The sequence below is a fragment of the Leptopilina boulardi genome, unplaced genomic scaffold (genome assembly GCF_019393585.1).
Source record: "Leptopilina boulardi isolate dan_hultmark-lab unplaced genomic scaffold, ZJU_Lbou_2.1 LbouV2_221, whole genome shotgun sequence".
Lineage (NCBI taxonomy): Eukaryota > Metazoa > Arthropoda > Insecta > Hymenoptera > Figitidae > Leptopilina > Leptopilina boulardi.
The window spans coordinates 1,008,498-1,022,842 of NW_026137776.1; the positions used below are offsets into that span (position 1 = coordinate 1,008,498).

At 26.2% G+C, this 14,345-nt stretch overlaps 2 protein-coding genes across 2 annotated transcripts in view; one reads left to right on the plus strand and one right to left on the minus strand.

The window, feature by feature from the left end:
• The window catches only part of LOC127279648 (IDLSRF-like peptide), a 51,642-nt gene that overhangs the window by 19,101 nt on the left and 18,196 nt on the right, over positions 1–14,345 (minus strand). The window contains exon 3 of the mRNA XM_051302135.1: positions 12,349–12,501. Coding sequence (XP_051158092.1) covers positions 12,349–12,501 — 153 coding nt within the window. The remainder of the gene's footprint in view (positions 1–12,348; positions 12,502–14,345) is intronic.
• LOC127279644 (uncharacterized) lies at positions 1,103–10,692 on the plus strand. The gene is made up of 2 exons (XM_051302131.1): positions 1,103–1,240; positions 6,598–10,692. The coding sequence occupies exon 2, from the start codon at positions 6,688–6,690 to the stop codon at positions 8,935–8,937; it is 2,250 nt and encodes a 749-aa protein (XP_051158088.1). The 5' UTR covers positions 1,103–1,240; positions 6,598–6,687; the 3' UTR covers positions 8,938–10,692.

The following is a 14,345-nucleotide window of genomic DNA, read 5'->3' on the forward strand; positions in this document are numbered from 1 at the left end:
GGTAAATTTAAAAACTTATGAAATTAATTATTATCTACGTAAATAATAATAAATAATTTTTATTTAAAAACTTCTAAATATTCGTACTGGTCAAAATAATCTTTCTGGTGTTGTTGAAATATTAGAAACAATAATTGAAATACAAAATTACTCTGCTTATGATGCCAACTTAGAAATCTGAAATTCCAGCCAATATCATTTTGAATAACATGAAGTTTGTCCCATACTCATTTCGATACCCAAAAGAAAATGAGTTGCAACAAAAATGAGTCCAAGTTTTTTCTGTGCAATTTACCAAAGTATGAAGCCAATCCCAGAACATTGACTTTTTGGGCTGGGGCGATTGAAAAAGAATCTCTCATATATATATATTTTTTTTAATAATAATTAAGATATAAATACATTAATAAAATGAAAAGACAAAAAAAAGTTCGGATAACAGAAGTTCGGATAAAATGTTTTACGGTTCGGATAACAGAAGGTACGGATAACAGGGGTTTGGATAATCGAGGTTTCACTGTATGTGTAATTTTTTTCACAACTGTTTTAGATCAGAAATAAATGCGGAATACAAAACAATTTTTAAATTTTACATAAGACATGAAGAACACATTTTTTTATTAACATTTTAAAACTAAACAATTTAAACAATTATTTTTAAAAAAAAATTTTTTTAAACAAAAATTATTTTTTAAATACTATGTTCCCGGACGAGAAAAAACGTTTTTTTTACATATTTAAGACAGTTGAATATTTCAATTGTTTATAACAAAAAAAATATAACTTCCTACGGTCATTAAAATTTAAAAGATTCAAAATAAAGGTGGTGACTCCCTTAAATATGCTCCAAGAATATATTATTAATTTCAGGTAAAATGTTTTTTTTGTGTTTTTATTCATTATTTAGTTTTCTTTTGTTAATTAAAATTTATATTTGTATAAACATATGAATAAATTAATTATGTTCTAACTTTTTTTATTTTATTTATTTTTGTTCAATATTACTTTTACCTCAACTTTTTGTTTAAAAAAGTCATTGATATAATATTGGTTTATGTGTGACAGTAAAAAAAAAAAGTTATCATTTAACAACTCCCAACATAAAACAATCATTAAAAATTTTGTGATACATTGAAACATTTTTAAACTTTAGTAGTATAGTAATTTTCAGTTCTATAATAGTCACTCCACCGAACGTATATAGTTATTTGTTCTTCGCAAAAAAACTAAACAAGAGAAGGTAAAATTTAATCTTTCTTAGTCGAAGTCTACCTAAAATAATTTTGTTTATTTGTAACCATTTTAACTACCCCAGATATCACTTATTATTAACTTTTAATAACTTGATTTTACAAAAAGAAAAAAAAAGGTTTCCGACAAATGTTGTTTGTCATCAAAGGGGAACATCCAGTGGTGTTGTAGCTAGTAGACGAAAATTAAATTTGACCTATTTGACCTAGATTGGTCGAACCACCGAAAAAATAACCTGATGGTTTTCAACGTGAAATTTCTAGCTCTATCAATTCTCAGCATAAAAAGTAGATGTTTTCCATTACAAAAATGATTTTATCTTCGAATGACCTGATCAAGGTCATATAGGACAAATCCAAGATCACCACTGGTTGTTTCCCTTTGAGGAGAACAAATTTCATCTGAAAATTTTTTTTGTAAAATTAACTAATCAAAAGGCATTTCCCCTGAAACAATAAAAATTATATGGCCTATTTGACCTAAATAGGTCGACCTATCTAAAAAAATTGCTTTAACTATTTCGAAGTGGAATTTTCTGCTCTTTCGATTTCCGGCATGAAAAGTAGATGGTCCCATATAAAAAAAAATGAGTTGACCTTGAAATGACCTAATTTAGGTCATTTAGAACAAATTCAAGTTCGGTGGATGTCCCCCTTTGTCGGCAACAACTTTTGTCGGAAATACTTTTTTGTAAAATCAAGTTATTAAAAGTTATTTCGCCTGATAGGTTAACCTTCGCCGGACTGGATACTTTTTATATACACGGTTGACAAGATCCCACCCAGGGTGGGCCAAATGTTTTCTTCTTTGTATATTGCAATAAAAACTTAGAATCATTCAGTTTTTTTCCAAAATTGTTATATGTTACCAAATAATATATTTTATTAATGTTTTGTTGATTTTTTATTTGTTTAAACAATTTATTATTAATAATTTATAACTTTTTCAAATATACATACGACAGTAGAAGAATTTTATAAATTTGTTACCTTTTCTTCGTAGTTATTAATTCAAAGGTTTTAAATAAAATAAAATATATAATTCAATTTGCAACAACTATTATTATAAATTGTTTAAACAAATAATTGTTGCTATTTATTAACATTCTTCATAATATTCCTAGAAAATTGCAATTTTTTTCTAATTTTGCAACTTAACAAGCACAACATAATAACACGAAGATTTTATATGAATTTACTATTTAACCAATTGTTTAAACAAATAATTGTTGCTATTTATTAACTTTCTTTATAATGTTCCAAGAAAGTTGCAATTTTTTTCTAATTTTGCAACTTAACAAGCTCAACATAATAAACATGAAGATTTTATATGAATTTAGTATTCAAACGATTGTTTAAACAATTTATTGTTGTTATTTATTAACTTTCTTGTAGTGTACCTAGAAAGATGCAGTTTTTTCCTAATTTTGCAATTTATCAAACCGAATATAATATAGCCAGACAGATTTGACATAAATTTACTAATTTAACAATTGTTTAAACAATTGTTGAATTTACAATTTTACATCAAATCTATCTTTTATTATATTCGGCTTGATGAGTTGCAAAATTAGAAAAAAACGGCAACTTTCCAGGTGCCGTACAAAAAAAGTTAGTAAATAACAACAATAAATTGTTTAAACAATTGTTGAATTAATAATTTTACATCAAATCTATCTTTTATTATATTCGGCTTGATAAATTGCAAAATTAGAAAAAAACTGCATCTTTCTGGGTGCAGAACAAAAAAAGTTAGTAAATAATAACAATAATTGTTTAAACAATTGTCGAATTAATAATTTTACATCAAATCTATCTTTTATTATATTCCGCTTGATAAATTGCAAAATTAGAAAAAAAACTGCATCTTTCTAGGTGCAGAACAAAGAAAGTTAATAAATAATAACAATAAATTGTTTAAACAAATGAAAAATGCAATATAATATTTTTTATATCTATTATTTGACATCATAAAACACTCACAGTGAAAAGTCTGCATGATTTCAAGTCTTTTTGTAAAATAGAATTAAAAAAATATCTGAATCATCCCGGTTATCTCCGTACATACATTGATAAAAGTTATAAATAATCAAGAAGAAATTTTTTTTCAAAATTTGTTTTTACATTTTTTGAAAGTTCTTAAGATTTTGTTCAGTGACTTAAAATCGCGATTCAATTAAGGCAAAACTTTAGAAGATATGGCAATTTCAATTTGTCTGGCCCACCCTGGGTGGGCATCTTGTCAAGCGAAGGTTAAAACTGATATTGACAAACATTTATATTTATAACAATAACTTCCCAAGCAAAAATTTACAACCGGCACAGTGTTGTCACTCTCTAAATATGAATCAGTGAAAAAGTCACTGGTCTCAAATCAGTCGCTAAATTCTAGCTATTTGAATCAGTGATTTTCACTGACAGTTAGTGAAATTTCACTGGAGAATCAATTACTTTCACTGAAAATCAGTGAAATGTTACTGATTCAAATAGCTAGAATTTAGCGACTGATTTGAGACCAGTGACTTTTTCACTGCTTCAAATTTAGAGAGCAATTACTGGCAAAGTACTGACTGCCAATATTGAACCAATACTGTTTGACGTCCGAGAAGTTGGCAACGCCATTTCATTTTTTCAAAAAATCAATTTTTGTGCTAAATTGTGCTAATTTTGTGCTAATTTGTGCTGCAAAAATTTTTTTGAAAAAATTAAAAATAGGGGTCAAAAATTTAAAAAAACAGTTTTTGGCAAAAAATTTATGATTCACTTTTATTCCAAACAAATCATTTGTCAAGTTATAATGTAACAACAATACAATCTACCAAAAAAATTTAAAAAATATTTTTTTTTTTTAAATACAAAAATTTAATATTCAAAATTAAAATTTTTAACCATAAAACGGAAAAAATATCAATATTTACGAAAATAAATTTTCCTGCTATATTCTGCAAGACAAGCACAAAAATAATCTCAAAAAACATTTTTGAAAAACTGTATTTAATTAAAAGAAATTGCAATTTTATTACTCAAAATTAAGATTTTTAACCCTAAAATGGACAAATATCAAAATTTTGGAAAATCAATTTTTGTGCTATATTCTGCACGACTAGCACAAAAATAATCTCAAAAAATATTTTTAAAAAACTGAGTTAAATTAAAAGAAATTGCAATTTTATTACTCAAAATTTACATTATTAACCCTAAAATGGGCAAATATCAAAATTTTTAAAAAACAATTTCTGTGCTGTATTTTACAATACTAGCACAAAAATAATCTCAAAAAACATTTTTGAAAAACTGTGTTTAATTAAAAGAAATTGCAATTTTATTACTCAAAATTAAGATTTTTAACCCTAAAACGGGCAATTATCAAAATTTTGGAAAATTAATTTCTGTTGTGTATTCTACAATACTAGCACAAAAATAATCTCTAAAAATATTTTAAAAAAATTGTAATTTCGTTTAATTATACAGTTTTTCTTAAATATTTTTATAGGTTATTTTTGTGCACAAAAATTGATTTTAAAAAGTTTTGATATTTGCCCTTTAGAGTTAAAAATTTTATAGATTATATTTATAGATATAGATTATTTTTTATAATTATAGATTATTTTTGTGCTAGTCGTGCAGAATATAGCACAAAAATTGATTTTCCAAAATTTTGATATTTGCCCATTTTAGGTTTAAAAATCTTAATTTTGAGTAATAAAATTGCAATTTCTTTTAATTAAACACAGTTTTTCAAAAATGTTTTTTGAGATTATTTTTGTGCTTGTCTTGCAGAATATAGCAGAAAAATTTATTTTCGTAAATATTGATTTTTTTTCCGTTTTATGGTTAAAAATTTTAATTTTGAATATTAAATTGTATTTAAAAAAAAAAAATTTTTTAATTTTTTTGGTAGATTGTATTGTTGTTAATAAAAACTTGACAAATGATTTGTTTGGAATAAAAGTGAATCATAAATTTTTTGCCAAAAACTGTTTTTTTAAATTTTTGATCCCTATTTTTAATTTTTTCAAAAAAATTTTTGCAGCACAAATTAGCACAATTTAGCACAAAAATTGATTTTTTGAAAAAATGAAATGGCGTTGCCAACTTCTCGGACCTATATGTTTGGAATGATAACGTTTATTAGTACTGGTCATTAGTAATGGCTTAGTATTGGCGTTTAATACTGGTTCAATACTGGAATTTAGCAGTAATTCTGTACTTTGACAGTACGGGCAAAATTATAGTAACCAGTAATAAGCCAGCAATGGTAGATATTCAAAATTCAGGGTTGTTTTTGCTTTTTACATTAATTGAGCAGCTGGATCGAAGAACCGACTCATATTATTAACTATTAATAATAAGAAATTGTTATAATAACTTTTAAATTGTTATTTTTTTTTATATTAACATTTTACTCTTCATTTTATTATTCAAATAATTTCTTCAAATATTATAAAATATATATATTTATTTGTATTTGTTTATAAATTCCCGTAATTGAATGAAATTATTGGTTAAAATAGAGTTTATTTGATTAAAATATATTTTTTTCAGTGTAAGAAAAATAATTTGACAACTTCATTAATTATGTATTTTTTTTATTAAAAAGTTTTAATATTAAATTTAAATTTCATAATTCCGTTAACGAACGCATTGCAGTAATCGAAAAGAAGTATTAAAATAATTTTAAAAAAATATGTATGTAAATTTAATTTCTAACCAACAAAAATACACAATTTTCACGTCTGTGAAGTTAGCGTCGACGCTCAACGTCGAAAATTATTTTTCACGGGACCAAAAATAAGAAATCATTTTTAAAAAAGTTTTGGGTTTACATAATACCTTAAAAAGTATTTCTTAAGGCATTACATATTTGGACCGAAAATCTTTAAAAAAAAAAAAATAATAATTTGACATTTTTGGTCCTGTGGAAAATAATTTTTGGCGCTGAGCGTCAACGCCAACTTCATGGAGGCTAATTTTGATAATTTTTCTGGATACTGGCATTCGGTATTGAATTAATACTGACCGAGTACTGGTTTGCCATTACTGTCTCAATAATACTGGCAGAGTATTGGAAAATACTGGCATGCCGGTATTGGCTTGCAGTATTGACACAGTACAGAATTTAATCCATATCAGTACTGAACCAATACTGGTAAGCCAACTGTCGGCCAGCCATAGTATTGGTGCATGATTGCGCCTGTTGTCAATATCGGCGTTTGACAGAAATTTTTGCTTGGGTTATATATAGGAATTCGTAAAATTGTTCAAGATATATTTGTTAATGATTTAAAAATTATTCTTGTTACATTAAAAGCAAATTAAACAAAATATGTACATATGACTATTTCAGTTCTGGAGTCATTTAAAGTTCAGAGTTATATAAATCAAACTAAAAGAGAAGCTAATAAATCAAAAGAAATATCAAGTATAACAACATACAATGAATAACACAACAATATCTGCTCATCATTCATCAAATTTACAGCTTTTACCTGTTTGTGCTTTTTTGGGTATCACCTTTTATCACAGTTACTTAATTCCACTAACAGAAGATATTATAAAATACCCTAAAGTGTTTACTTTTTTTGAATATTTGAATAATTTCGACAATGAATTTGAAATGAAAACTCACTTTTTGCAAAAAATGCTGAAAGAAAGTCGACCTTCTAAGGTTGAAAATCATGAAATACCTGATATGAAAAACGTGGATGAAAGATATCAATACATCATTAAGACATTTGTAATCAATATTCGAAATATACAAGTTAAATCTTTGACAATTGAAATATTTAATCGAGAAAAGAATGAAATGTTCAAATTTGATGAGAGTTCAAGTAACAATAATCAACGTTTTCCATTAAATTACATTGATAATACCCACTGTCTTTTGGGAGTAAATGTCGAATTGAATTTTTTTGTAACTAAAAATATGTACAAGAAATATATTTCACCAATATTCCAAGAAAAAAATATTGCTGTAAATTCTCAAATGGCAAGAAAATTGAACATTCCCTGTTCTTTGGATGAAACTTTATACAATAGCTGGACAATGGCACTAAAACAATTTTGTGAAAAAGGCATATCTGGTATAAGGAAAGATAAAGTTTTATTGAACAGAGTTCGAAGAAGTGTCGAGATAATTAATAATTGTCAAATCACAGAATTAGAAAAACAGGAATCTGATAATGAAAAACAAATAGATATGTATTTTACACAAACAATATATGAAAAATGGTTTATTGAAAATTTAAAGAATTTGAAAAGAGAAAACGATGTGTTTTATTTTAATGATATTACTCTATTGACAGATATTAATTTCGATTATGGAAATATTTATAGGAAAAAACCAAAAAATTCTTCAGGTGAAACAGAGGTTCTTTATCATATGAAATTTAATTCCCAACATGGACTTGTCAATTTAGCTGCATTTAATGATAGGTTTAAAAACCAATACATTGTATTTCCAGAAGTTGATTTCCTTATAACAGATGTCATATCTTTTGATAAAATTCTACAAGTGGAACTGGAGGAAAAGCCTACTACTACAGACAATTGGGAATTGATTAGAAAGGATAAATATATGTCACTTAACAACAAAGAGAAGTGTAGAAGAATGGAAATTATTGAGAATGCTGCATACTTTATATCCTTAAATACTCCTTGTCACAGATTAGATAAGACGAAAAAAAAATTTAAAAAATTCATTTTAAAAATCGATGACGGTGTTTTTAATTCAGTTCCTTCTTATTATATGTTGGCAAGGGATTATCAACTAGGACATTATTCTTATTTTTCAATATATCTGCCTTATTATATAACTAGAAGTACCATTATCATTGATGATGTGCTATTTAACAAAAAAAATAAATTATATCCTGTTAATTATGTGAATGATGAAATTTTTATGATAATACATTTTTTTTTTATGTCTACTGATTTTAGGGTAATGGAACATGAGTTTAAAAAATATTTAAATGAACCTAAAATTAAGCACATCATCAATTTTTGGGAATACTTTATCATCAATAAAGTTTTTTATGAAAAAAGAGTAGATTATAATTATATACGTGTATATAATGCTGCAAGATATGCACAGGTTCTAAGGCAATGTGATGAGGAATTTATCAATCATGAAACGATCTTTTATCGTGCTGAGTATACATCTATTATTGATTTCCTAAGTTTATTATATGTTGTACGTGGTAATGCATTACGTTATAAAGAAACCTTTAAACTTTATTTCACTAAAAATGAAGCATTGAAAAATTGTGTATTTAATAATTATTCTGATGTTGGTAAATTAATTATTCACAAAGTGATAATTAAAAACCAGGCCGTATTGTTGGACTCAAATCTTATATTAAATAAGGGCAGAAATAATGGTTTAAAACCAAAGTACTTACTTCCTCAAGTTATTAAATTAAAGAAATATAGCATGAAGCTGATAAGTGATGAAGATGAAGATGAAGATGAAGATAAAGATCAAGATCAAGATCAAGATCAAGATGAAGATCAAGATGAAGATCAAGATGAAGATCAAGATGAAGATCAAGATGTAGATGTAGATGAAGATGCTTTAGAACTGATAGAATATCAGGACGACGATACCCCAATAGAGCAGATAATGGTTAAAATAACACATCTAATTAAAGAACAATTTTATGTCAACAATCCGACGATAGTAGTATAGCATCAGACGATTTTAATGTTGACAATAATGTATTGAAATCATACACGGAGAGAAATCTGCTGCGATTTACTCATGAGCAAGTGAATGTGTAGTGTCATTTATTTTTCCTTTATAATAAATCTGTGGCTTTTTGAGTTCAGAAAGTAAGTATCTTATTAAAAAATAGATATAATGGTCACTTTTCAGATGTTTCGAAAAAAATTATTAAAAACATATTAAAATGCATTAATTTATAAAATGTGAGATCTGCTGTATGAAGTAAAAATATACATAAGCAACAATACAAACATTGTTAATTAAGCTTTTTTTACTTTGTACGACAGAGATGGTTACATGATCTTTAAATCGTTTTAAAATTAGGGTAATATGTCACCTTGAGAGGACCGCCTAAGCTTTTTTTCGAAAAATTTCTTGATAAAAGCAAATTAATCGTAGTTTTCTATCCAAGCTTTAGTTTAGATCCACTTCTCTAGGGATCTAAACTAAAGCTTGCGGATAGAAAACTACGATTAATTTGCTTTCATCAAGAAATTTTTCGAAAAAAAGCTTAGGTGGTCCACTTAAGGTGACATTACCCTAACTATATACAATGTATTTTAAGATATCTTTTTTGTACACGGAAAAAATAAGTCAGCAAAACTTTCGTAAACTATTATTTCACTTTTGGACGGGGCACAAATTTTTAAACGTTTCATATACTTTTTAGTAATGAAGCATAAACTTTACCGAAAAAGTGAAACAGAGTCAAGAAATTATTTACAAACTGTATAGAAAGATCAGTTTGTTAATCTATATTGAACAGTTTTTAATAATATTGTTTAAAGATTGTCGAATTTCTATAAAAAGTTTTACAACATTGTAATAATTGAGGTTCGAAAGTTTGAAACATAAAAAAGAGTAGTTAAGACAGCAGTCAACGAAAAAATCGTAGACTTTTTCTAAAATTCCGAACATGCGCAGTTCGTAGCTTGGTCAGTGTTGATCAGTGAAATTAACTTCTTCGTTCGCGTGGCTCTCGATAGCCGCGGCGGTTAAGGCCTAAGCAGAATAGATTCTTGAACGGGAACGCAATCGTGAACGGAAACGTAAGAATGGGTGAGAGAAGAATAAAGATATTTGCTATCCTTCTCTTACACATTCTTACGTTTCCGTTTACGATTGCGTTCCCGTTCAAGAATCTATTCTGCTATTAGGCCTTTAGTTGCTAAGACAAAATGCGTTATATATCTTGGTTAGGTAAGTTCGAATCCCGCGGAAGCGAATTCCGAATTTTAATGTCGATAAAATTGTGTATAGTGCGTATATAAGATATTAATAATTGTGTTTCAAGTGATGTACAAATTAAGTAAAAAATACCCCTGAATGTGAAATTTTTTTTAATTTTTCTAAATTTTTTGTGAGTTTACAAGCGTTTGGTTGACTGTCGTCGAATTTTTATGCATATAAGTGTTACGAAATCTTTGGTGCACGTACTTAAGTTCTAGCTGAGAGTTTATGAAAGTTTGATAAACTGATTCCGAAACATCAGAGCACATTGAGCATCGGCTCTTATACACAGTTCACATTTTTATAATTAGTTTTGTTTTCTTAATAAACTGTGTCTATACTTTTTGAACAACTTTCGTTCCCGTCCAAAAGTGAAATACTAGTTTATGAAAGTTTTGCTGACTTATTTTTTCCGTGTAGTGTTTGAGAATATAAAAAAAAATTTTGTATTTCGTAATATACATTTAATAATAATGATCTATGATTGGATATTCTATTTGTTTTATTTTTCTCTCATAAAATCTTTTTTAAAAAAATAAAATCTAATTTTCATAAATTCTCGTATATAAATAATTCAATTAAAGCCATAACTTTTGCTTCCTCATATAGGAAGCTTTTTATTACTGACAATTTTCCAACTTCTTGAAATCAATTATTTTTAGCAATTTTTTTAACTGATATACGATATTCAACATGAGGAACAAAATAAAAATTCGAAAAAACGTTTTTTGACAAAAAATTTTGATGCTAAAAATTTAACTTTGATTATGAGAAAAACCTATTTCTTGCATTAAACCGAATTTTTTTTAAGGAAGTTCTCTCGCAAACAGAAATGACGAAGAGTTAATTATCAAACTTGATATACTGATAGATAATGGTTTAAAGAAGATGTAGTTAAATTTTTAGAGGTCTAGGTGGATTTTGACAAAAGATATAAATAATTTTCTCTTTTCACATTTAACACGGGTTCTTATGGGAAATTGAATTTTTTGGTCTGAAATCTCAAATTGTGAAAAATCTGACGAAAAGATATTACTGGAACTTTATATACATAAAGTTTAATAGCCAATGTTCACTTACTTTTAATAAAATTGATTAGACCTGGCTTAGGAGACTCACAATTAATTATTTTGTCTAAAAAAACACCGTATTTTGACAATCAGAAATTACTTAGCACAACGCTTGGCAACGTTGCGTCTTGTAGGTTAGGTATAGAAAAAGCGCGAAATTTGAAAGTAATATAAGTAGTATATACATATAATAGTATATTCTTCAAAGATTCATAATAATGAATAATAATTTGAATTTGCTTATAAAAAATTAAGATTTTTAAAATAATAAATTATTATTATTATTATTTAACGAAAATAAATCAAACAATAGCAGACGACACGAAACGGAACGGGGGAAATATAATCCAACGTTGCCAAGCGTTGAGCTAGTACTACGTGATACAAATGAAAACTTAAATGGGCATTGATTTGACTGACGTTGGAGGGAGAGAACTTCCTTAACTTTAAAGTCAATATTTTACCTAAATCATTGTTTATTTATTGAAAATTTCAGGTGATCCATTTGATAAATTCACACCCAATATAGTAAAATAAAATTATATAAAATAAAAAGAATAAAAAATAAATAAATGTAATAATAATAATATAATAAATAAATAAATACCGTAAGACGGGATTTAAAGATAATTTGAAACAGATAACTTGGTGAGCGAATTTACACGCAGTGGGCAAAATAACCTTCTCTCACGTCAAATAAAGATAATAAAGAATACAAAAATAAAATAAAAGAAATATATATACGATACTGATATGCAATAAATAAAAACGAAGTAGGTAGTGTACTTACTGAAAAAAAGAAAAAAAATAAACACACTTCCAATGCTTTAAACTATAAATAATAAATTTTTTTTTCAATTTCACTAAAGCGTAAAATTTTTAAAACTGTAAAGTGCTAACCAAAAAAAAGGTTCATATTTAAGGATCAAATTTTTAATGCTTTTAAAAATTTTTATATTCAGTATTTTTTAATAATTTCAATTAGAGATCAAGAGATATTTTTGTTTTCATTCTAAAAAAGAATCAACAAAATTAACAAAAATCAATAAATCGAAATAAAAATTGAAAGACTCACCAGAAAGAGCAATGGCGACTTTGTTAACACCACCTAGAGGTTGTAGCGAATCCCTTGCTTTGCTGCCAAATAACTTTTCAAGGTAATTAGGTCCGTGGCTTGATATAAGAGATTGTAAGAAGCTCGCTGTTTCCTCTACAGGTGGTCTTTTAGCTGAAAAGTAAAGTTTAATTAAACCAACCCTTATCACCAAAATTTACACGTTTATTGGTATCAGAATTAACACCCTCATTAAAATTTATGAAGGTGAGAAAAAAAATAATGTACGGTATTATATAATACGATTCCAACAACAATTTTCATTAATTTCATAGTTAAAATTTGTGAAGTGCGCGCCAATTATTTTTTTAATGGTCAAGAATTTTTCAAGCAACCTACACGTTTTTCTGTTCAAAACAATAATAAAAAAAAAAAAAATACAAGTTTCAAAAATTTGCGAATTTTGAATATTTATATAAACATTTTTTTTTTTTTGTTAACCAAGATTTTATTTTTGCAAATTATTTTAGATTAAATAACAATAAACAAAAAAAGAAAATTTGAAAAATAAAGGAAGAAGTAAATATTATATGTTTATTTGTTTAAATAAATAAATTTTAACAAGTTATGCGTAATTTTGTAAAATTATATAAATATTAATCTAAATCTATATAAAGATTTATTGAGACCGACAGAAAAGCAATAGCAAAAATAATACAATATTTTGTGTAAATATTTAAAATTCGCAGAATTGTTATTTTTTATTTATATTATTTTGAACAGAAAACCTCATTTTTCTTAATTTTATTAGAAAAAAATTTATATATTAAAAAAAGTAAAAAAAAAAAATCTGTTCAACAATGATAATAATTTTAATCAAAATTTTTTGTTCCAATTTATGGAAAATATTTCTAAAATCCAGAAATAATAATTCTTTAGAGAATACCATATTTTTCTTTAAAAAATTCCAGAAGCACATAGCACTACTACATTTTAATTACGAAGATTTTTAAAGCTTTCCACAAAATGGTCAAAGTGCAAGTTATATTTAACAATATGAAAACTCTCATAAAATTTCAATATTAATGATTCAACATAAAGTATTTCTCATTTATTTTCTGTTTTACATTTAAAAGGATTTTAAAACTCTCTCTCTCTCTCTTTTTTTTACTGTTAATAAATGAACAAAAACACATTAAAGGTTAAAACAATTATTTTCATTATCGTCAAAAAAAAAGAAAATACTCTAGTTTTTACATACACTGAAAAAAACTAGTAGGTTTTACTACTTTTTAACTACTCTGAGTAGTACAATAGGTCCTCAACTGAATTTAAACGGTTCTATTAACTATATGAAAATAGTTAAACTAATTAAAAATGTAATTGGTAGAATGACATTTTGTGATTGTATTAACTCAATTTAAAAATGTTAAAACAACTCAAGATGTAAGTAGTAGATTTTACTAGTTAAAGTGGTTCAATAGGCTTTAAGAACATTTTTTTGTAGAATTAATAAATCTTTTGCAATTAAAACTACTACTTTAAGTAGTAGATTTTACTACTTAAAATAGGAAAATAAAGTTATTTTTTATTTATAATTGTTTATTATCAGTAGAATTGACTTTTTCATCCTCTCTCCAATACTGACGCTTATTTTATGAAACGATTATGTACCTAACAGAGAAAATTTCTAACCGACGGGAATTGAACCCTCGACCCTAACGCTTGCAATTCGATACCTTAACCGACTAACCACGCACGCTCGCTACGACAGTCTGCAAACTACTCGAAGACTACTTTCTGCTTGTCCAATTGGTAATTTAACTATTTAAAGTAGTCATTTTTACTACTTTTATTAGTTGCTATAACTATCCTTTTTAAGTTTTGACTTCTCAATTTTTCATCTTTTAATTATATTATAAGTTGTTTAATTGCATAGTGCAGTAAAATCTACTACTTAAAGTGACAGTTTGAATTGCAAAGGATTTTTTAATTCTACGACATAAATGTTCTTAAAG

Bases quoted from the DNA above. Each gene is read 5' to 3' on its own strand.
- LOC127279644 (XM_051302131.1), top strand. From the start codon at position 6,688: ATGAATAACACAACAATATCTGCTCATCATTCATCAAATTTACAGCTT.